The 23,583-nt window shown below is 36.2% G+C and overlaps 1 protein-coding gene across 1 annotated transcript; it reads left to right on the forward strand.

Moving 5' to 3' along the window:
- Window positions 1-595: 595 nt before the first annotated feature.
- On the forward strand, window positions 596-1,827 carry LOC125812750 (uncharacterized). Its single transcript, XM_049492225.1, has 2 exons — window positions 596-703; window positions 808-1,827. The coding sequence occupies exons 1-2, from the start codon at window positions 596-598 to the stop codon at window positions 1,825-1,827; spliced, it is 1,128 nt and encodes a 375-aa protein (XP_049348182.1).
- The last annotated feature ends 21,756 nt before the right edge of the window (window positions 1,828-23,583 follow it).

The raw sequence follows: 23,583 nt of genomic DNA on the forward strand, positions 1-23,583 counted from the left end.
TGTTCTTTGAGATTGAGTACATTACATTATATATATATCATTTGGAACAGTTCAAAATCACCTTGAGAAGCTTCGATATTTCAGGTAATTTCGTTTTAGCCCTAACTTGCCTATACTCGTCGGATGACGGCGGCGGCCGTGGGGCAGCCTCCACCATTGGAGGTTTCTCCAACACCTAAGGGAGTCATTAATAATCTAGGGCATCCATCGAATACGACTTACGCCAACACTATTAAACCAAGGAACTCACAACACAAGTCTATACCGATGAAATAAGTAGCATATCTACATGGAGAACCAAGGATAGTGCGGGAAGAAGAGAAAGTAGAACAGATGATCATCAATGAAGACCTACAGTTCGCGGTGATAGGGAAATTTTCCTACGGGTGGCCGGAGATACAGAAGTTAAGGAGATTAATACCAAAACAATGTGAACTGAAAGGGGATGTAAACATTGGCTTACTAAGTAATAGGTATGTTCTAATAAGGACTACACTATTGGAAGATTATGTTACTCTATTGTCAAAACCACAGTTTTACATCACACAAAATTATTGGTCATATCCTATGAGGACCCATAATTAAGTGGGATCCAATGTTTGATCCGGAGGAGGAAACATCAATTGCGATTGCGTGGATATCGTTCCTAGCGCTCTATCCCAATTTCTTTGGGAAGGAAGCAATATTCTTGTTGGCATCGGCTGTTAGAAGACCTTTACAAGTTGACATGAAAACTCAAAATAAAACAAGAACAAGTTGTGCAAGAGTTAAGGTAGAAGTGGATTTAATGAGAGATTTCCCTATTAGAATCAACGTGGGAGTAAGGAAGAAGACAGGGGAATAGTGGAGAAGTGGGTTGCAATTAAATATGACTATGTACCAAAATACTGCAAAACATACATGCTACAAGGACATAATGAAAATGAATGTTTTATCATTCATCCAGAGTTATACCCTAAAGAGGAGAAGGAAAGTAATGCTGAAAAATTGACAGGGGACAAGAAGGAAGAACTGGAAAGAAGATCCAAAGGGAAAGAAAATATGGTGGAGCATAAAAGAGAGATTAAGCAAGGTGAAAACAATAATTTGAAAGAGCAAAGTAGGATGAAGTTTGAGGAAGGGGATAAATATCATAACAGAGGTGGAAGGAGAGAACAAGTATGGCATCCAAGGAAACATCTAGTGAAGGATCATAATGTTCAAACACATAACATGTATGAAGCTTTTGGGGAGAATAAAGAAAAGGAAGAAGGGGAAATCAGTGTGATAAAAGAAGTGGAGGAAGGAAAAATCAGTGAAGAGGAAAGAAGAGTTGCTGATCAATATGAGTCACAAAGTGGAGGAGGGATAGATAGGGGTAAAATAGAGGAGGAGAATAAAGAAAAGAGGGATTGTGATGAAAAGAATGAAGAGGAGACAAAAGATAGTCAAGAAAGACAGGAGCATGATATCATGGGGGAAAATCAATCAGGAGAAGAATTGAATGAAGGTGATCATTTAATCAAGGAGAAAGAATCAAATGAAATAGGGACATCGAGTAGTACAAATAACTCACCAGAGGTTTCCCAGAGAGAAAAGAGCCAACAACAATTTAAAGGGTTAAGGGGATTGAATGAAGGGGTAAAGTCAGGAAAATCACCTGATTTGGAGGGAGAGCTACCCCCCAAAATCCATACCATTAAGCAACAGGAAAAACAACATCAACAAGATACAGAGGAGGAAGGCAACATGGATGCAAATATTGACAATATAGACAGAAGTGGAGACTTATCACCAAAAGCAGATAGAAAGATTAAAGGGAAGAGACAAAAGAGGATCCAAGCATAATCAACCGTCACAAATAAAGACAATGAGTAGGATGGGGTCTTCATTATCATCATATCAATGATAGACAAAGTCCTCTTTTGGAATATCAGGTCGGTTAAAACTCAAAATGTTTTTGAGAGAGTAGTTGACTTGAACAAGAGACATCACTATTCATACATTGCAATACTAGAGCCTTTTTCAAAGTCCCTCCGAACTGGAAAATTATAGGAGAAAGCTGGGATTACCACATGCTAAGGCAAATTGCTCAGATAAGATTTGGGTTTTTTGGGAGGACGATTGGGAAGAGGAAGGTTCAACAGATACTTTTCAAAAACTCACTATGAATTACAAATTAAAAGGCACACAATTTAGATTTTCTCTTACAACAGTCTATGCGAGGTGCAGTGTGATAGAAATATTAGAGCTATGGGAGGATTTGGATTTTGTGGCAAACGCAAACCAGATTATACCTTGGATGGTTGGGGGAGATTTCAACACAATAGTGGATGGCACAGAGAAATTGGGGGGTCTACCAGTGTCTCATTTTGAGACACAAGACTTTGTTCAATGTATTAATAACTGCGCATTGAATGTGTTGAAGTTTATAGGTAGTCGATATACTTGGTGGAATGGGAGAATCAAAGAAGGTTGCATCTTTGAGAGACGTGATAGGGTTTTTGGGAATAACATTTTGATGAATCTTGCACCAGAAAGTGAGGTCCACCATTTAATAATGCAGGGATCATATCACACACCACTACATGTAAGGTGTAATTCTAATCAGGAACCAGTCAGCAGGCTTTTCAAGTTCTTGAATTTTTGGACTAAACATGTAGATTTCAAGAAGATAGTAGAGGAAAACTGGAGGAATCAGGTTGAAGGATCCCCTTTTACCATTTTTCATACAAAGATGAGACGACTAAAAACAGTACTGATGCAGTGGAGCAAGGAGACATTTGGGAACATTTTAAAAAAAATTACAACTTTGGAGGATGTGATTAAAGGAAATGAGGTGAAATTAGAATTAGCTCCTACAGAGGCCAACATATCTGAACTCAGCAGGGCTAATGCAGAATTAAAGAGGTATCTGAAGATGGAAGAAGATTTTTGGAGGCAAAAGGCAGGAATGAGGTGGTTCACAGATGGGGACAGAAACACAAAGTTCTTCCATGCATATGTTAAAGGGTGAAATTAGAATTAGCTCCTACAGAGGCCAACATATCTGAACTCAGCAGGGCTAATGCAGAATTAAAAAGGTATCTGAAGATGGAAGAAGATTTTTGGAGGCAAAAGGCAGGAATGAGGTGGTTCACAGATGGGGACAGAAACACAAAGTTCTTCCATGCATATGTTAAAGGGAGAAGGAGGAAACTGAACATTAGAAAAATCAAAACTATACAAGGGGACACTATTAACTCACCTAAGAATATTGGAGAGGAAGCAGTAAATGTTTTCAGGTATTTGTTTAAGGAAACACAAGAGACAATGGACTTTTCAATGCTTTAGTGTATCCCAAAATGGATCACAGAAGAGGAGAATAAAGAAATGGAGAGGATACCTACAAAAGAGGAGGTGAAACAAGTGGTTTTTAACTTAAATGGAGACAGTGCGAGTGGGCAAGATGGTTACTCAGTCCATTTATTTCAATATTGCTGGGAAATCATTAAGGATGAAGTGTGAAATATGGTAAGGGCCTTTTTCAGTGGTTTTGAGCTACCAAGATACATAACACACACAAACCTGGTCCTAATTCCAAAGAAGGAGGTAGTGGAGAATTATGGAGATTTAACACCAATCAGTCTTGAGCACTTTTGCCAATAAGATCATCTCAAGATTGATACATGAGAGAATCTCAAAAGTACTGCCAAGGATTATATCAGTGAATCAGTTGGGGTTTGTTAAAGGGAGGAGCATAACTGAAAATGTTCTCCTAGCTCAAGAGATCATAAGGGATATTAACAAGAGAAACAAACTACATAATGTGGTTGTGAAACTTGATATGGCAAAGGCCTATGACAGAGTCTCTTGGAAGTATCTTGTTCAAGTCATTAGAAAGTTTAGCTTCTCAGAAAGAATGATTGACATGATAGTAAGGTTGATTAGTAACAATTGGTATTCGATACTCATGAATGGGAAGTCTTATGGTTTCTTTCAATCATCAAAAGGGCTGAAACAAGGAGACCCACTCTCACCTACTTTGTTTATTATTGCAGCTGAAGTTTTGGCAATAAACTTAAATGGTTTATTTGAAAAAGCTGAATTTGAAGGTTTTGGGCTTCCAAAATAGAGCCCCCAAATTAACCATTTATCTTATGCAGATGATACTTTACTTTTTTGTTCAGGACAACTTAAATCAATGAGGATGATGATGCAAGTACTAAGAAGATATGAGGGTGTCTCTGGTCAATTGATAAACATTAACAAGAGTGTGTGTTATCTACATGAAAAGGTGCCAATAGGGATATGCAATAAAGTAAGAAGGATTACAGGGGTCAAACAGGGTAAATTTCCATTCATTTACCTAGGATGTCCTATATTCTATGGTAGGAAGAATAAAGGTCACTTTGAAGAGTTGATCAGAAAGTAGCAAAAAGAATGGCCCTATGGCAGAATAGATTTCTTACATTTGGTGGAAGGTATGTTTTAATAGCACATGTTTTACAGTCAATGCCAATGTACTTATTATTGTCAATGAACCCTCCAGCTTGTGTCATAACTCAATTGCATAAACTACTAGCAAGATTTTTTTGGGGAAATCCTAATGGAGCCAAAAACAAACATTGGATGTCATGGGACTGCTTGTGTTACCCAAAGGAAGAGAGAGGTTTGGATTTTAGATCATTACATGATGTATGAAATGCTTTATTTGCAAAGCTTTGGTGGATTTTTAGGACTTCAACATCCTCACTATGAAGTAGCTACATATGGAACAAGTATTGCAAGAAGTATCATCCAATTATAGCTACATGATGGTGTTCATCACATGTGTGGAGGAAAATGATTGTGGTAAGGGAGGAGGTAGAGCACAATATTTGGTGGCAGATAAAGGCAGGAACATCAAGTTTTTGGTTTGATAACTGGACAAGATTAGGAGCAATTTATTATACTGAAAGTGGGGAAGTCAGGGAAGCAAAAATTGAAGTAAAAGACTTTGTCATAGAGGAAAGATGGGATGAAGAAAACTTAGCTGAATACATGTTGACAGAAATGGTGGAGTATGTTAAGGATAACATAATTCCTCCTAATAGGGAGGATCAAAATGATAAAGCTTGGTGGATGGGCAGTACACATGGAGACTTTACTGTAAAATCAGCTTGGCAAATAAGGAGGAAAAAGAAGGAGATCAGAACTGATTTTGATTTTATATAGAATATGGGTTTGCCATTTAAGGTGAGTTTTTTCCTATGGAGGGTATGGAAGAGGAGGGTCCCAACTGACGATAATCTAAAGAGAATGAAAATTCAGCTAGTATCAAGATGCTGGTGCTGTGAGAAGAAAACTGAGGAAACAATGACTCATTTATTCCTAACAGCCTCCATAGCCAATAGGCTATGGAAGCAGTTTGCTGGTTTTGCAGGTATACACATGGATGGGATGCATTTGCAACAATTGATTATTGCATGGTGGACACACAAAACCTCACCACAATTGCAAGAAGTTATGAGGGCTATGCCAACTATAATCATGTGGACTTTATGAAAGGGGAGAAATAATCTGAAACATGGAGGGAGCTTAACCTTCAATGGGATGGTGATGCAAGTGCAAGATATGGTTAAAAAGCTAGTGAAAAGGTTATACCCTTGGATATATTTGGAGTCAACCCAATGGTCAGATATAGCCAGAAGACTGAGGAGGTACAAACCAAAGCTACACTATCATAGTGTGGTATGGAGACCCCCTGACATGCAAAAGCTGAAATGCAATGTAGATAGAGCGTCAAAAGGTAATCCAGGATCAAGTTCATATGGATTCTGCCTAAGGAATTCACAAGGGGATCTGATTTATGCAAGAGCTGTAGGAGTGGGTAATACCACTAATATTGAGGCAGAATCATTAGCAATTTATGAATAATTGGAGTATTGTTGGGAAAAGCAGTTAAGAGAGGTCATAATAGAAACAGACTCATTGAGTCTACTGAAGATGATAAGGGGACAATGGAAAATATCATGGAAATTGGTGGAAAGAGGGGAAAGGATCAGGAAAAGGTTACAAGGACTAAATGCTACTATTATCCATACATTTAGAGAAGCTAACAATGTGCCAGATCTACTGGCAAAAGAGGTTGTGGAATCGCAAAATATAAAAGAGTATACAACCTTTGGGGATCTACTAACACACCTCAGGAGACAAATAAACAGCGACAAAGCACAAATACCAACATTAAGAATCAAGACAAGAAAGATAAATATTCAACATTGAGGATAACATAAGCATCAACATGGAGGAAATCATTAAGATGTCAACAATAAATATGAAATGAGCTTATTTACAACACAACAACATAAAATACAGAACAGAAGCTACAGAATTAGGCCCGAAAACACGAAGGTAGGGAGTATTGAGTTAGAAGATCGAACCATGGCTACCAAAAACCTTCACAGCATCACAGAGAGCTCCAATCAGTGTTTCTTCAGCCTATTGCGAGTAAACCCAAACCATCTATCAGATGAACAATTGATTAGGGGAAAACAAAATGAAAACAACTTTAAAATGAGGGGAAAAGAGATACCAGATATCAACTTCTACCATGTCAAGACAAGATTGAGCTTGAAGAGAAGAAGGAAAAAAATGGGTTTCAGGCAAAAGAACGTCACTTGAGGAAAAGGAGGTGGAGATAATACTTTCCTAATAGAGATAGACATTAGCTGATTTTAGGAACTTAAATGTTATTTTGGGCCTTGGGCCATTGTTTACTTTGATAACTTTTTTTAGTTAATAAATGGTCTCTGGACCAAAAATTGCTTTTTTTTTTTTTTAAAAAAAAAATAATAAAAAAATATATATATTATTATTATTATTATTTTTTTAAAAAAACAATTATATATATATATATATATGTTTTCCTTTAATGTTATCGTGTCGGAACGTGACACCTGATCCAATAATATCGTGCCGACTCATGGCACCCGATCCAATATATTGTGTCGGAACGTGACATTCGGTCCAATAATATTGTGTCGGATTGTGACACCCGATCCAATAATGCTGTTAATTTATTATTTATTATCACCACTTTTCACTTCATTAACAATATTTCATCAAACCTTCTTTATTTAAGGCATCACTTCGATAGAGAGGGTTCAAGATTATAAATTTCATGGTCTCAGGATTTCAGAACAATCACAAACCACACAACCAAGCCACACAATCACACAATCAAGTACATAGAGAACTTCACAATATCACTCAATGCATATAAATCTCTATTAGGAGTCTATCTATCAAATAGAATAAACCATAACCTACCTCCACCGAAGAACCAAAGTCAAGCAAACTACTTCTCCTATGCTTTTTCTTTCCTCAATGCCTTTGAACCTTTCCAATCTATCAAGTATATGTGCATAATTTGTAAGTTAACGAGTCTATAAACACTCGTATTATTTTATGTCTAGCCTAGATCCAAAAACTCACCTAATTCTATACTCAATTTCCTAAAGTTCAAACCTAAGGGTAAGTCTTAATTTCTCCAATTATCATAACTTTTATAGTATTTGAACAATACGATACACCTAATATTTAATGACCTATCTCAATAAATTAAAACTGAAATTATAGTGGGATAACATATAAAAAAAATTTCAACATCAAAGACGGGTATATTCACTAGCGTTAATCTACCAATACACTAGGATACAAAATTTTCTTGCCTGAATTGAAATTGGTACATTCTTAAATAATCACACATTTAAGTCATCATTACCTCATCATTGCCATCATCATGGCAATCATTAGCCACTACCAATTTTCTGCCCCCAAAATGCTAACCCCAAAACGCTACTCCTAATCTTTCAATTATTACTGTTAATTTCAATTCTAAACTTCTTTCCGATTCAAATTATTAAATTGATAAAACTATTCCTCCAGCAAACATTAATAATTAAACACTAAGTTAGTATACGAATCCGACTGAATTGCAAGGTAAAGAACTGCAACGACAGTAAACAAATACGCATAGCACCCACAATATCATTCTTTCACCCAACATTATAATAATAATGATAATACTATAATTCATACCAATATTCCGAATACAAAATTTTGGCGGATGATTTACCTGAAGTCCAAGTCGCTCACGTTCTTCTTTCGTTCACGCTGCTTTTTGTTATTCTCCTCTTCCGTTCTTTTCTTTTCTTCTACGGATTATTTTTACCCAAATTATTATATGACTATTATAAGAGTGGTGAAAGTGACCCACTACTAGTTTTAATGCTATCTTCTTTAACCATCAACTAAATTAATTATTAAAACTACCCACTAATTTCATAATGTAATTATGAATAGTCCAAAATACCCATTTAGAATCTATCGAAAAGTATTTTATAAAATAAAAATCTCTAGTACTCAAAACGACCAAATGGGTCGTTACAATGTCTCGCCAACTTTGTATGGTCTTTGGAACTTTACTTCCTCCTGAACATTTCAACCCACTTTATTGAAAAACACTAAAAACTTGGGTTGCCTACCAAGAAGCACCTTATTTAATGTCGTGGCACAACATGATCATGTTTTCAAACATCACTCTTTGGGTTGGCGACAATGAAAATTCCTCTTGGCGTCGGGTTCAAATGAGTTGAAATTTGGCACATCTGGGTCTCAAGTTGCTTAATTGACACTAAATGAGAAGTTACAATTTAAGTCAAGTTAAGGAAATCAGTTTTCAATTCTTTTAACACCTTGTTAGACCCTTCAACTTTATTGAAGATCCTTACCAATATATTCTTGGTCTGAAAATTTTCTAGATATGTTTGTTCCTTTGGTTTAGGTCGATCATGTGGAAGCCTATTTCAATCTTTCTCACCTCTACGCTCTCTCCAGTTTGTGCGTCTATCACACCAATCCCATTCACGATCTCTTCAACTATTATCTCGATCTTTGTTCCAACCTTGATTCCCACTCGACTTTGGGTAGCTTGGGCGAGAACCCCTTATTTAATTGCCTAGGAATTGAAATTCCTCTTCATACTTAGCTTCAAATTTAGCATCCTCCAGGCTCAACCCACTACTAATACCAACTGCATTTACCAAATTAAATCCACCCCCATGACATGCTTTGACAATAAATAGTTGGGTCATTATTTTAGCCTTATTCTCATCACGCTCTTGGTTCTTCTCTAATTACTCTTTTGTCAAACCCATATTGAGGGGAGACACTTAATCATCCCTTATGTGTCATGCACAATTGATTTTTATTACCTCAATAAGAAATGCTGAAGCAACTTCAAATGTGTCACGACCCGAGTCTACACCCTGGACATGGTCGACACGCGAGAACCATTGCTGGTCCCCAAGTGAACCCTCATCCTGGCAGGCTACAAGCGGAAGACTAACTCAAGCATACAAAAGCTTAAAACTGAAATAAATTCAATAAACTCGAATACTTAACCTTTTTAAAAGTCTGTACAATATTCATAATAAAAGTAAATACAAAAACTCCTCAACTCTGTCTATCTATGAAGCCTCTACTATTACAGAAGGATATCGGGACAAGACCCACGTCATCTCAAAAATACTAACTGTAAGATAAAGGTGAAGTCCTCCAAAATATAAGAAGGCTCACCAAAGCTGATTGGAATATCACATGACCTCAACAAAACGCCTATTGATGATCCTGAATACTTGTATCTACATCATGAAATGATGTAGGACAAATGGTTCAGTACGTGGAATGTACGAGCATGTAAGGGGAATTATAAAGCATAAACATAGGCTTGAACTTGATAAAAAGGAAATATACTTACCTCTTCTCAACTCACTCAACTTAACTCAACTCAACTCAAGAATAAGATACTCAACTCAAAGATTAGTTACTCAACTCAAAGATATGATACTCAACTCAAAGGTACTCAACTCTGGATACTCAACTCAAGATAAACCAACAATAAAAGTTGCGATATATGGTAAGCTTTTAAAACAGTAGAAAACAACTCAATGTATTGAAAAAATACAATAGTAACTCAATTTGTTTGTAAGGATACAATAAACTCTGCTTGTATATGAAAATACAAAGTAAACTCTGTGTATATAAGAATACAAAATATCTCTGTGGGAGTTTCTCTAACCTACAACCATCACTATGATCTATGTGATGATACAACGTCTCACCAACACTGCCAGAACTGTCCTATACATTGCCAGGGTATAAGACCTACTGCTAAGTGGATCCACTAGTCTATGCTAAAAAACATTAAGGAATCATCTAAAAAAGTATGACCCTTTCTACACACGTTGCCTACATGGTTTATGGGGGCTGTGAGTTATCTGAACTCTCCTCCATATCGATGCTCAATACTACTCCCAAACTATACTAGGTCATATGTTTAAAAATATAACATTTTCTGTGGTTTGAGATTATTACTCAAAAATATTTCTCTTAAAAGAGACGGTACACAAACTGCTCAAAACTCTTTTGGAAATCTCAGTTTCCTCTCATTTTAAATATGAAAATATTTACTCTTGGGAATACTTAGTTCCCATATATCATTTTAAAGAAAATGAACTCAACTCTGCTTTTTCTCAAAAGCATTTCAAAATCATATTATAATATGATCATTGATGACTTGGGAAGTCATACTGCATAAACATTGATGGTATATCTAGATACCATGCTACTCATACATTCATGGCATACTCAATTATCATACTAATCATGTTTTGGAAAACTCTTTTCTCAAAACTCTATCTTTACTTTCTCAAAGCTCAAGTTAAGAACTCAAGTGTTGGCTTTAAAAAGCGTTTTAAAATTTATAACTCAAATCATAGGGTTCATGTGGAATTATGAACATGAATGGCTCAACTCAGAGATCTTAATAGCAGTAAAGAACCTCAGTTCTCAGAACTCAAGACTCAATGATACTACTCATCTCTAAACTGCTCGACTCATAGGGTTCATGCAAAATTACGGGCATGAACAACTCAAATCAAGGGCTTCATGGGTAACATGTATTAGTCCCATAAGTAGGAATATAATCTCAAAAGGATTAGGAACTCAGTGCTCAAAGACTTAGAACTCGAAGATACTACTCCTTTCAAAATGCTTAATGTATAAAGTTCATGTGGAATTTATGGGCATGAACGACTCGACTCGAGGGTCTACATAACAATATGGAACTCATGTATACGACTCTTCTCATTCTCATACTTACTTCCTCAAAACTCAGTTTAAAACTAAAGTGTTGTCTTTGAAAAAATTCTCAAGATTTATAACTCAAAATAGGGTTCATGCTGAATTATAAACATGAACAAATCAGTTCAAGGATCTCAATAAAAATATAGAAACTCAATAATTAGGAATAGAGTTTTTAAAAGAACCATGAACTCATGAACTCAAGAACTCAAATCAACTTATCTCAAGAATACTCAAATCTAGGGGTAGAATCCTAGATTTCTCTTTTAGTGATTTGAAAGAAGACGTAGGCGTGAGGACGAACTAGTCCAACACTATGATAGCCTTACATACCTAGAAGAACAAGGTTCTTGAAAAATCTTGAAGAATCTTGAAGAAGAACTTGATTAGAAGCCTTGAAACCCTAGCTTGAAGGTAAACGATCAAGAAAACCTTTCTTGAGATTCTTGAATTAGTTTCTTGAAATCTCTATGGCCAAGAATTATGATTTTCATTAGTGATTCATAATTGTATGGAGGAATTTGAGTTGAAAATAATGGAATTCTTGGAGAAAGGAAAAATCTTGAAAAAGATTGAAACAATCTTGAATGGAGTATTCTACTTTGATTTTTCCTTAGGGTTTTACCCTAGGGTTTGAGAGAGAAGAGAATGATGGATTAACATATGAAAATCTGATTGTTTTGAGTCTTTTATTAGTCAAGAATTTCGTTTAGGGTTTTCTTGGAGGTAAAAAACCAAAAACGACGCTTTTTAATGTTTTCCCGTCGGCTAGTTTGTAATAGCATTGTATCAGGTTACTAAAATATTCATAACTTTTTATTCAAAAATTGGATTGAGGCGAAATTGGTGGAATTAGAAAGTAGATTCAAATACCGTTAATTTGATATGTTATGGCCCACGTAACTCTTTATATTCTAAGAGATTTGGTCGTTTGAAGTTGACAGAATCTTACATCAAAACTTAATCGATAAGGAAACTTCAAGAACACTTATCAAGAACTTATCAAGAAATTAAATTGCTTAATATATATGGATAGATTCGCAAAAGAAACTCATGATTGGCGTGTGGGTGAACGAACCCAACACTATGGAAGCTTACATGCCTCATAAAACTAGGTTCTTGGCGAAATATTAAATTTCTTGAACTAATGCTTGAAACTTTGAACTTTTTCTCCTCTTGAATCTTGTAACACCCCAGAAAATTTTTCGAACTAAGACTCGAACCGTTCTTCGTAGTGAGTGAGACTTTTGCAATGAATTAAAACTTCCTTAAGTATTAAGGTCAGGTCACTAGATGTAGCACATTGAGTTCCAAAAAGAACTAAATTGGAAATAACAAAATCTGAAATTTTGCAAGTAAAGCTAAGTATGAGTTTTAGGTCAACTTCAAATGACTATAACTCCAAGCTTAGGAAGATTTAGGTGTTCTACTAGATACGTTAGGAAAGGTGTTCGAATTATCTTTCCAACGCCACCAAGTTTACTCAGTTTCGAGTTTGGACGAGTGAGATATGACCTTTTGAAGTTAGGTTGTCCAGTTAAGGAAAATTAGCCGAAAATAGTGAGGGGTATTTTGGTCTTTTCGTTACCCAATAAGATTTAATTCATTTTTAGTAATATTTTAGGGGTCTAATCCTATTCGGTTCAGTTTTGTAATCCTAATATACGCCTAGGGTTTTAGTTGAGAGTTCAAGAAGAGAAAAGAGGAGAAAAGAAGAGAAAAGAGGAGAAAAGAGGAGAGGATCAAACGTTCGTCGATATTCTTGCGTGTTGTTGTAGATTTTCACAATGGTTTTGATCCCTAAGAGGTATGTAAGATTCCATAGTGCTGGGTTTGTTCACCCACACGCCAATCATGTTATTTTCAGCGCAAATTTCATTCTTGAAATTGAAAGATTAGAGTTCTTGATATGTGTTCTTGAACTTCATTCTAAATCTTGTTGTGTTGAGGTTTTGATGATTTCTAGAGATGTAAGTGAGTGTTTGAGGGATGTATTGAGTAGATTAAAGTGTACTTATGTTAAGTAATTGAATCCAAGTGATTGGGGAAGAAACCGTTCGATTCTAGGAGAATTGGGGTTAGAAAGCGAGGAAGAAAAAGTCGAACAAGGAACAGGTACAGGTCCGCGTCGCGGACCTGTTCCTTCAGGGTGAAAATTTTCTCCCCGCGTCGCGGATAGGTCACGGACTCCACGGTTTCAAAATTATTTCCAGCAAGCATTTTAAATCATCTCCACGTCGCGGACTTGCTCCCTAGACAGTGTTTTTCAACTGTTTCTCATGTTTAGCTATCTAAAATCATTCCTAAACATCATGAGACTTTTCCTTTCACAAATCACAACCTCTAATTCATAAATCACATTCAAGGTAGAGTTGAGAGTCTAGTCTTGAAAGTTCTTTCGAACACTTTTTAGAAAATCCCTTTTTGTCTTTTTGAGGAGTCTTCTAAAATTCTAATAACTTGTTTCAAGACTAGAGAAAGTGAGTATGAGAGAGAGAATAATGTATTCACGAGTCTACACTATCACCTAGATTCTTCGTATCATAAACCATAACTCTTGAATTCATAATTCACATTCAAGAGAGAGTTAAGTGTAGAGTTCAAGAAAGTCTTTGAGTTCAATTGTGAATCCTATTATATCAACCATAGATTTGAGTTAAGTTTTGAGAAGTAAGTATGAGAATGACAAGAGTTGTATACCTGAGTTCCTTATTGATATTTTGACCCTTGAGTCAAGTCGTTCATGCCCATAACTTCCGCATGAACTCCATCAATTTAGTATCTTTGAAAGGAGTCGTATCTTCAAGTTCTAAGTCTTGAGTATCGAGTTCCTAACCCTTTCGAGATTATAGTCCTAGTCATGGGACTGTTACCTATTACCCATGAAGTCCATTTGTTAAGTTGTTCATGCCCATAATTCCTCATGAACATTATAAGTCGATCAATCTTGAGATGAGAAGTAGCTTTGATTCCTTGAGTTGAGTAGTTCATGCTCATAATTCCGCATGAACCCACTGAGTTGAGCATTCTTGAAATTAGTAGTATCATTGAAGTTCTTGAGTTCCAAGTATTGAGATCTATCTATGGTTCTTGAAAACCTTGCATCGAGTCGGTCACGACCATAATTCAGCATGAACCATAATTTAAGAAGTCTTTTACAAATGTTTTAACTTTGTTTTAAGACTTAAGTTTTGAGTTCCGTAAAGAGTAAAAATTGAAGTTCATTTCTTCAAAAGTATATGAGAACTAAGTAATCCCAAAGAGATTTAAAATGTTTTCACATTTAAACAAGAAATGAAAACCTTGATTTCCAAGATAGCCTTTGAGCTAAGTTTTTGAGCACTAATCTCAAATCACAGAAAGAGTGTGTTTTCAAAACATAAAGAGCTAGTATATTTTGGGAGTAGTATTGAACATTGATATGGGAAAGAGTTCATACAACTATCAGCCCCCATAAACCATGTAGCCATCATGGTAGAAAAGGGTCATACTTTTTAGGTGAATCCTTTTCGCATAGACTAGTGGATCCACTTAGTAGTACAAGTCCTATACCTTTGGCTGGGTATAGGATGTGCTGGCAGCATGAGGTAGATCGTTGTATCATCACTATAGCTCTTAAGTGATGGTTGTCGGTTAGAGAAACTCCCACAACAGTAATTGCATGGTTCCTCAAGGGGTTCTGCTTAGTATGAATGGGGGTATGGGACTTCATTCATGCGTTGTACAGCTAGACTTTGATAGGGAGCATGGTATGTCTTTTATTAATATATGATTATGAGTTGGCATCATGTTTTAAACAGTTTTCCTTTTCTTTTTATTGCCCTTGTTTTAAATTGCTTTATAATGAAATGAGTTTAGTTAAGTATTCATGAGTTGAGTATCCAGTGTTGAGTATTTCAAGTCTAGTATCATATCTTTGAAGTTGAGTATGTAATCTTTGAGTCGAGTATCTAATCTTTGAAGTCGAGTATCTAATCTTTGAGTTGAGTATCTTATTCTTGGGTTAAGTGAGTTGAGAAAAATTAAGTATGCTTTTTTTTTAAACAAGATTCAAGATTATGTTTATGCTTTAGAATTCCTTTTACATGCTCGTACATTCCACATACTGAGGCATTTGAACTGCATCTTCTAATGATGCAGACCCAGGTTTTCAGGGTCACCAACAGGAGCTTCGTTGATACATTGGAAGTTTGAGTTAGCTATGGTGAGCCTTCTTGTTTCTGGAGGATTTTATTTACTTTTCAGTTTAGTTAGGATGTCGTGGGTCTTGGCTCGACTTCCATCTCTAACAGTTAGAGGCTTCATAGATAGTCAGTATAGTTGAGAAGTTTGTATTATTCATTTATTTTATTAAATGTTTTAAAGACTTAAGTTGCCTATTTTATGGCGAGTTGAATATATAATTTTATTCTAAGTTATTCATTTGAGTTGAAGTTTTGAAAAGTTGAGTTTATTGAATTTTATTTAGATTTAAGCTTTTGCATGCTTAAGTTAGTCTTCCTCTTATAGACAGCCAGGATGAGGGTTCGCTTCGGGACCACCAATGGTTCTTGAGTGTCGGCCACTTCCGGGGTGTAGACTCAGGTTGTGACAAACTTGGTATTAGAGCACAAAGTTCAAGTGTCTTAGGGTGTCTATGAAGCCGTGTGAAGTAGGATGTTATTTATGGTTGTGAGGACCGCATTTCTATAAATGAGGGACTGCAGACATTTAAGAAAAGTTTCCCTTCTTCCACACTCTTAATCGTGCCATAGAGCTAAGTCATAGAGATTTATCCATACTCATGTGTTTCTCAGAATCATTCGACTACCCATGATACTAGAGGTGGTTGAAAAGCAGAGTTAGTTCTTTGTCGATGAGTTGTTCTTAGCAAGAGTTTTGAGGAAGTCATGAGACTCCAGAAGGGCTTAAGAGAAGTCCAAGAGTAAGTTAAGTGTTCAGTTTCAGAGGAATGCCCCCATATTCATTTGAATCATGCGTTTGAGCTAAAAGTTAGTTGTACTCTTTTCCATATCCTTTTTTCAGCTGAGATCCTTATGAGGAGTTATGTTTAGAGCTTGGGTATGATTTTCAACCGAAAAGGTAGCATTAGTTACGAGATCATGAGCAATACTAGTGAAAGAGCCCAGAGTTAGGAAATAATGTAGAGGTTTAGTAATCTAAGTAAGGGATATGGTGCTGTGACAAGCTTTGTTACTATAGTCATGTACCTAGTAAGTTAGTAATGAGGAGTTTTCCCTTATGGGTAGACTAAGAAGTGATGAGTTGTGAAGATTCCATCATAGGAGGTAGAATGTGTTGTAGCTAGAAAGGAGTTGGTGATGAAGTGTCATTGTGTAGGAAATGACTAAGTGTAAGTGGTGAATAGAAGAGAAAGAGTATTCATGAGGTTATAGATCTAAGCTAGGCTTATGATTTTGAGGGAGAGCCCAGATTATTCAAAGTGTGATAGGACTAATTATGCATTGATATATAGTGAAGGAGTGAATAGTACTTATTTTGCAAAGTCGAAGGTGATAGTAATCGTAAGTATGAAGACTAAGAGGTAAGGATTTACTATTTTTCATAAGGTCCTAGTGGACGAGTGTTTCTGAATTTGTACTAGTAGTTGTAAGTTGGTATAGTAAGCAAGCAATCATATTGATATTTGGGTTTAGTCATATATATTAACCTTGAATTTGAGATGAATGTCATGATAAAAGGAATGGCAACATGAGGGAGATGATGTTAGTCTTAAGATTTGATCTAGAAGACTTGAATAAATCGAGGTGATTAGCCGCAATAGATATGGGTGGTACAAGAGAGAACCTAACGTTCAGATTAGGGTAGTGAAGTGTGGCTAAGTCACAAGATTAACAAGAGCATTAAGAAGTGTGCCGAGATGGTACGTTACCGGATGAGGTTCCAATTAAGTTATAATTTTCCATGTGTGCCTAGATAACATAATTGAGTTGTCAATGTGGAATAGGTCCACAGCCTTCAAGTGTTAGCTTTAGACCCAAGGGGGAGATGGTAAGATGAGAAATCAAGTCAAGTGTTGAGAATTCCTTAAGAAGCTGGTTAGTAGCAGTCCATGGAGTTGTTGGAGTACTAATCTTGAATGTGGTGTTGTTAAATATTTGGTGGTTCTTGATATGAGCCCAATATTGTGGTAGAGAGTAATAGTTTGGGATGAGATTCCTTATAGAGAGGTATAGAATCCGAATCTAAGGATTTGGGTTAAGATTGAATATAGTAAGAGTATACCATTATACTCAGACCTTAGTAAGAGTAACCCCGTTCCATGCCCAGTCCAGTCGTCATTCGAGGACGAATGATCCCAAGGGGGAGATATTGTAACACCCAAGAAAATTTTTCAAACTAAGACTCGAACCGTTCTTCGTAGTGAGTGAGATTTTTTAAAGGAATTAAAAATTTCTTAAGTATTAAGGTCAGGTCACTAGATTTAGCACATTGAGTTCCAAAAAGAACTAAATTGGAAATAGCAAAATCTGAAATTTTGCAAGTTAAGCTTAGTATGAGTTTTAGGCCGACTTCAGACAACCATAAATCCCATCTCAGGAATATTTTTGTGTTCTACAAGATACATTAGGAAAGGTCTTCGAATTATCTTTCCAACGGCACCAAGTTTGCTCAGTTTTGAGTTCGGATGAGTAAGATATGGCCTTTTGAAGTTAGGCTGCCTAGTTAAGGAAAGTTAGCCGAAAATAGTGTGGGTTATTTTGGTCTTTTCCTTACCCAATCAGATTTAATTCGTTTTTAGTAATATTTTAGGGGTCTAATCCTATTAGGTTTACTTTTGTAATCCTAATATACGCCTAGGGTTTTAGTTGAGAGATCAAGAGGAGAAAAGAGGAGAAAAGAGGAGAAAAGAGGAGAGGATCAAGCGTTTGTCGAGATTCTTGTGCGTTGTTGTGGATTTTCGCGATGGTTTTAATCCCTAAGAGGTATGTAAGCTTCCATAGTGCTGGGTTTGTTCACCCACATGCCAATTTTGTTATTTTCAGCGCAAATTTCATTCTTGAAGTTGAAAGATTAGAGTTCTTGATGAGTTCTTGATAAGTGTTCTTGAAGTTCATTCTAAATCTTGTTGTGTTGGGGTTTTGTTGATTTCTTGAGATTAAAGTGAGTGTTTGAGGGCAGTATTGAGTAGGTTAGAGTGTACTTATGTTAAGTAATCGAATCCAAGTGATTGGGGAAGAAATCGTTCGATTCTAGGCGAATTGGGGTTAGAAAGCGAGGAAGAAAACGTTGGACAAGAAATAGGTACCAGGTCCGCGTCGCGGGCCTGTTCCTTCAAGGTGAAAATTTTCTCTCCGCGTCGCGGACTTCACTATTTCAAAAATTATTTCCAGCAAACATTTTAAACCATCTCCGCGTTGCGGACTTGCTCCGTAGACAGTGTCTTTCAACCGTTTCTCATGTTTAACTCTCTAAAATCATTCCAAAACATCATGAGACCTTTCCTATCACAAATCACAACTTCGAATTTATAAATCACATTCAAGGTAGAGTCGAGAGTCAAGTTTTGAGAGTTCTTTCAAACACTTTTTAGAAAATCCCTTTTTGTCTTTTTAAGGAGTCTTTAACAAATTCTAATAACTTGTTTCAAGACTCGAGCAAGTGAGTATGAGAGTGAGAATAATGTATTCATGAGTCTACACTATCGCCTAGATCTTTCGTATCATAAACCATAACTCTTGAATTCATAATTCACATTCAAGAGAGTGTTAATAGTAGAGTTCAAGAAAGTCTTTGAGTTCAATTGTGAATCCATTGATATCCACCATAGATTTGAGTTAAGTTTTGCGAAGTAAGTATACGAATGAGAATGAGAAGAGTCGTATACCTAAGTTCCATATTGATATTTTGTCCCTTGAGTCAAGTCGTTCATGCCCATAACTTCCACATGAACTCCATTAGTTTAGTATCTTTGAAAAGTGTAGTATCTTCAAGTTCTAAGTCTTGAGTATCGAGTTCCTAACCCTTCCGAGATTATAATCCTAATCATGGGACTATTACCTATTACCCATGAAGTCTATTTGTTAAGTTGTTCATGCCCATAATTCCTCATGAACATTATAAGTCGATAAATCTTGAGATAAGAAGTATCTTTGAGTCCTTAAGTTGAGTAATTCACGTTCATAATTCCGCATGAACACTCTGAGTTGAGCATTCTTGAAATTAGTAGTATCATTGAAGTTCTTGAGTTCCAAGTATTGAGATCTATCTATGATTATTGAAAACCTTGCATCGAGTCATTCACGTCCATAATTCGGCATGAACTATATTTTTAGAAGTCTTTTACAAATATATTAACTTTGTTTTAAGACTTAAGTTTTGAGTTCAGTAAAGAGTAAAAGTTGAAGTTTATTTCTTCAAAAGTATTTGGGGACTAAGTATTCCCAAAGAGATTTAAAATGTTTTCACATTTAAATAAGAAAGGAAAACCTTGATTTTCCAAGATAGCCTTTGAGCTAAGTTTTTGAGCACTAATCTCAAATCACAAAAAGAGTATGTTTTCAAAACATAAAGAGCTAGTATATTTTGGGAGTAGTATTGAACATTGATATGGGAAAGAGTTCATACAACTATCAGCCCCATAAACCATGTAGCCATCATGGTAGAAAAGGGTCATACTTTTTAGGTGAATCCTTTTCGCATAGACTAGTGGATCCACTTAGTAGTACAAGTCCTATACCTTTGGTTGGGTATAGGATGTGCTGGCAGCATTAGGTAGATCGTTGTATCATCACTATAGCTCTTAAGTGATGGTTGTCGGTTAGAGAAACTCCCACAACAGTAATTGTATGTTTCCTCAAGGGGTTCTGCTTAATAAGAATGGGGGTATGGGACTTCATTCATGCATTGCACAGGTAGACTTTGAGAGGGAGCATGGTATGTCTTTTATTAATTTATTATTATGAGGTGACATCATGTTTTAAACAATTTTCCTTTTCTTTATATTACACTTGTTTTGAATTGCTTTATAATGAAATGAGTTCAGTTAAGTATTCATGAGTTGAGTATCCATTGCTGAGTATTTAAATTCAAGTATCATATCTTTGAAGTTGAGTATCTAATCTTTGAGTTGAGTATCAAAACATTGAAGTCGAGTATCTAATCTTTAAGTTGAGTATGTTATTCTTCGGTTGAGTGAGTTGAGAAAAGTTAAGTATGTTTCTTTTTTTTTCTTATCAAGATTCAAGCTTATGTTTATGCTTTAGAATTCCTCTTACGTGCTTGTACATTCCACATACTGAGCCATTTGGCCTACATCTTCTCATGATGCAGACACAGGTATTCAGGGTTATCAACAGGAGCTTCGTTGATACATCTGGAAGTTCGTGTTAGCTATGGTGAGCCTCCTTGTTTCCGGAGGATTTCATTTACTTTTCAGTTTAGTTAGGATGTCGTTGTTCTTGTCCCGACTTCCATCTCTAACAGTTAGAGTCTTCATATATAGTCAGTTTAGTTGAGAAGTATGTATTATTCAGTTATTTTATTAAATGTTTTAAAGACTTAAGTTGCCTATTTTATGGCGGGTTGAATATATTATTTTATTCTAAGTTGTTCATTTGAGTTGAAGTTTTGAAAAGTTGAGTTTATTGAATTTTATTCAGTTTTAAGCTTTTGCATGCTTAAGTTAGTCTTCCATTTGTAGTCATCCAGGATGAGAGTTCGCTTGGGGACCAACAATGGTTCTTGAGCGCCGACCACGTCCAGGGTGTAGACTCGGGTCGTGACAAACTTGGTACCAAAGCACAGAGTTCAAGTGTCTTACGGTGTCTATGAAGCCATGTCAAGTAGGATCTTGTTTATGGTTGTGAGGGCCCCACTTTTATAAGTGAGAGACTGCAGACATTTAAGAAAAGCTTTCGTTTTTTCATACTCTTAATCGTGCCATAGAGCTAAGTCATAGAGATTTATCCATACTCATGTGTTTCTCAGAATCATTCGACTACCCATTATACTAGAGGTGGTTGAAAATCAGAGTCAGTTCTTTGTCGATGAGTTATTCTTAGCAAGAGTTTTGAGGAATTCATGAGACTCCAGAGGGGCTTAAGGGAAGTCCAAGAGTAAGTTAAGTGTTCAATTTTAGAAGAATGCACCCATATTCATTTGAATCATGCATTTGAGGTAAAAGTGAGTTGTACTGTTTTCCTTATCTTTTTTTCAGCTGAGATCCTTATGAGGAGTTATGTTTAGAGCTTGGGTATGATTTTCAACCGAAAAGGTAGCATGAGTTACAAGATCATGAGCAGTAGTAGTGAAAGAGCCCAGAGTTAGAGGAAAGTACGTAGAGGTTTAGTAATCTAAGTAAGGGAGATAGTGTTGTGACAAGCTATGTTACTATAGTAATGTACCTAGTAAGTTAGTAATGAGGAGTTTTCCCTTATGGGTAGACTAAGAAGTGATGAGTTGTGAAGATTCCATCATAGGAGGTAGAGTGTGTTGTAGCTAGAAAGGAGTTGGTGATGAAGTGTCATTGTGTAGGAAATGACTAAGTGTAAGTGGTGAATAGAAGAGAAACAGTATTCATGAGGTTATAGATCTAAGCTAGGGTTATGATTTTGAGGGAGAACCGATAACATACAAAGTGTAATAAGACTAATTAGGCATTGATATATAATGAATGAGTGAATAGTACTTATGTTATGAAGTCGAAGGTGATAGTAGTTGTAAGTATGAAGACTAAGAGGTAAGGATTGACAATTTGTTATAAGGTCCTAGTGGATGAGTGTTTCTGAATTTGTACTAGTAGTTGTAAGTTAGTATAGTAAGCAAGCAATCATATTGATATTCGGGTTTAGTCATAAATATTAACCTTGAATTTGAGATGAGTGCCATGATAAAAGGAATGGTAACATGAGGGAGATGATGTTAGTCTTAAGATTTGATCTAGAAGACTTGAATAAATCAAGGTGATTAGGTGCAATATATATGGGTGGTACAAGAGAGACCCTAACGTTCAGATAAGGGCAGTGAACTTTGGCTAAGTCACAAGATTAACAAGAGCATTAAGAAGTGTGCCGAGATGGTACGTTACCAGATGAGGTTCCAATTAAGTTATAATTTTCCATGTGTGCCTAGATAGCATAATTGAGTTGTCAATGTGGAATAGTTCCATAACCTTCAAGTGTTAGCTTTAGACCCAGGGGGGAGATGATAAGATGAGAAATCAAGTCAAGTGTTGAGAATTCCTTAAGGAGCTGGTTAGTAGCAGTCCATGGAGTTGTTGGAGTACAAATCTTGAATGTGGTGTTGTTAAATATTTGGTGGTTCTTGATATGAGCCCAATATGGTGGTAGAGAGTAATAGTTTGGGATGAGATTCCTTATAGAGAGGTATTGAATCCGAATCTAAGGATTTGGGTTAAGACTGAATATAGAAAGAGTATACCATTATACTCAGACCTTAGTAAGAGTAACCTCGTTCCATACCCAGTCCAGTCGTCATTCGAGGACGAATGATCCCAAGGGGGAGATATTGTAACACCCCAGAAAAATTGTCAAACTAAGACTCGAACCGTTCTTCGTAGTGAGTGAGATTTTGAAAGGAATTAAAAATTTATTAAGTATTAAGGTCAGGTCACTAGATGTAGCACATTGAGTTCCAAAATGAACTAAATTGGAAATAGCAAAATCTGAAATTCTAGTAAGAGTTTTAGGTCGACTTCAGACAACCATAACTCCCATCTCAGGAATATTTATGTGTTGTACCAGATACCTTAGGAAAGGTCTTCGAATTATCTTTCCAACGCCACCGAGTTAGCTCTGTTTCGAGTTCGGATAAGTAAGATATGGCCTTTTGAAGTTAGGCTGCCTAGTTAAGGAAAGTTAGCCGAAAATAGTGAGGGTTATTTTGGTCTTTTCCTTACCCAATCAGATTTAATTCGTTTTTAGTAATATTTTAGGGGTCTAATCCTATTAGGTTTAGTTTTGTAATCCTAATATACGCCTAGGGTTTTAGTTGAGAGTTCAAGAAGAGAAAAGAGGAGAAAAGAGGAGAAAAGAGGAGAGAATCAAGCGTTTGTCGAGATTCTTGTGCGTTGTTGTGGATTTTCGCGATGGTTTTGATCCCTAAGAGGTATGTAAGCTTCCATAGTTCTGGGTTTGTTCACCCACATGCTAATTTTGTTATTTTCAGCGCAAATTTCATTCTTGAAGTTGAAAGATTAGAGTTCTTGATGAGTTCTTGATAGGTGTTCTTGAAGTTCATTCTAAATCTTGTTGTGTTGGGGTTTTGATTATTTCTTGATATGTAAGTGAGTTTTTGAGGGCAGTATTGAGTAGGTTAGAGTGTACTTATGTTAAATAATTGAATCCAAGTGATTGGGGAAGAAATCGTTCGATTCTAGGCGAATTGGGGTTAGAAAGCGAGGAAGAAAACGTTGGACAAGGAACAGGTACCAGTTCCGCGTCGCGGACCTGT

This window comes from Solanum verrucosum, unplaced genomic scaffold (genome assembly GCF_900185275.1).
Source record: "Solanum verrucosum unplaced genomic scaffold, falcon-dt-bn FXZP01000033.1, whole genome shotgun sequence".
NCBI lineage: Eukaryota > Viridiplantae > Streptophyta > Magnoliopsida > Solanales > Solanaceae > Solanum > Solanum verrucosum.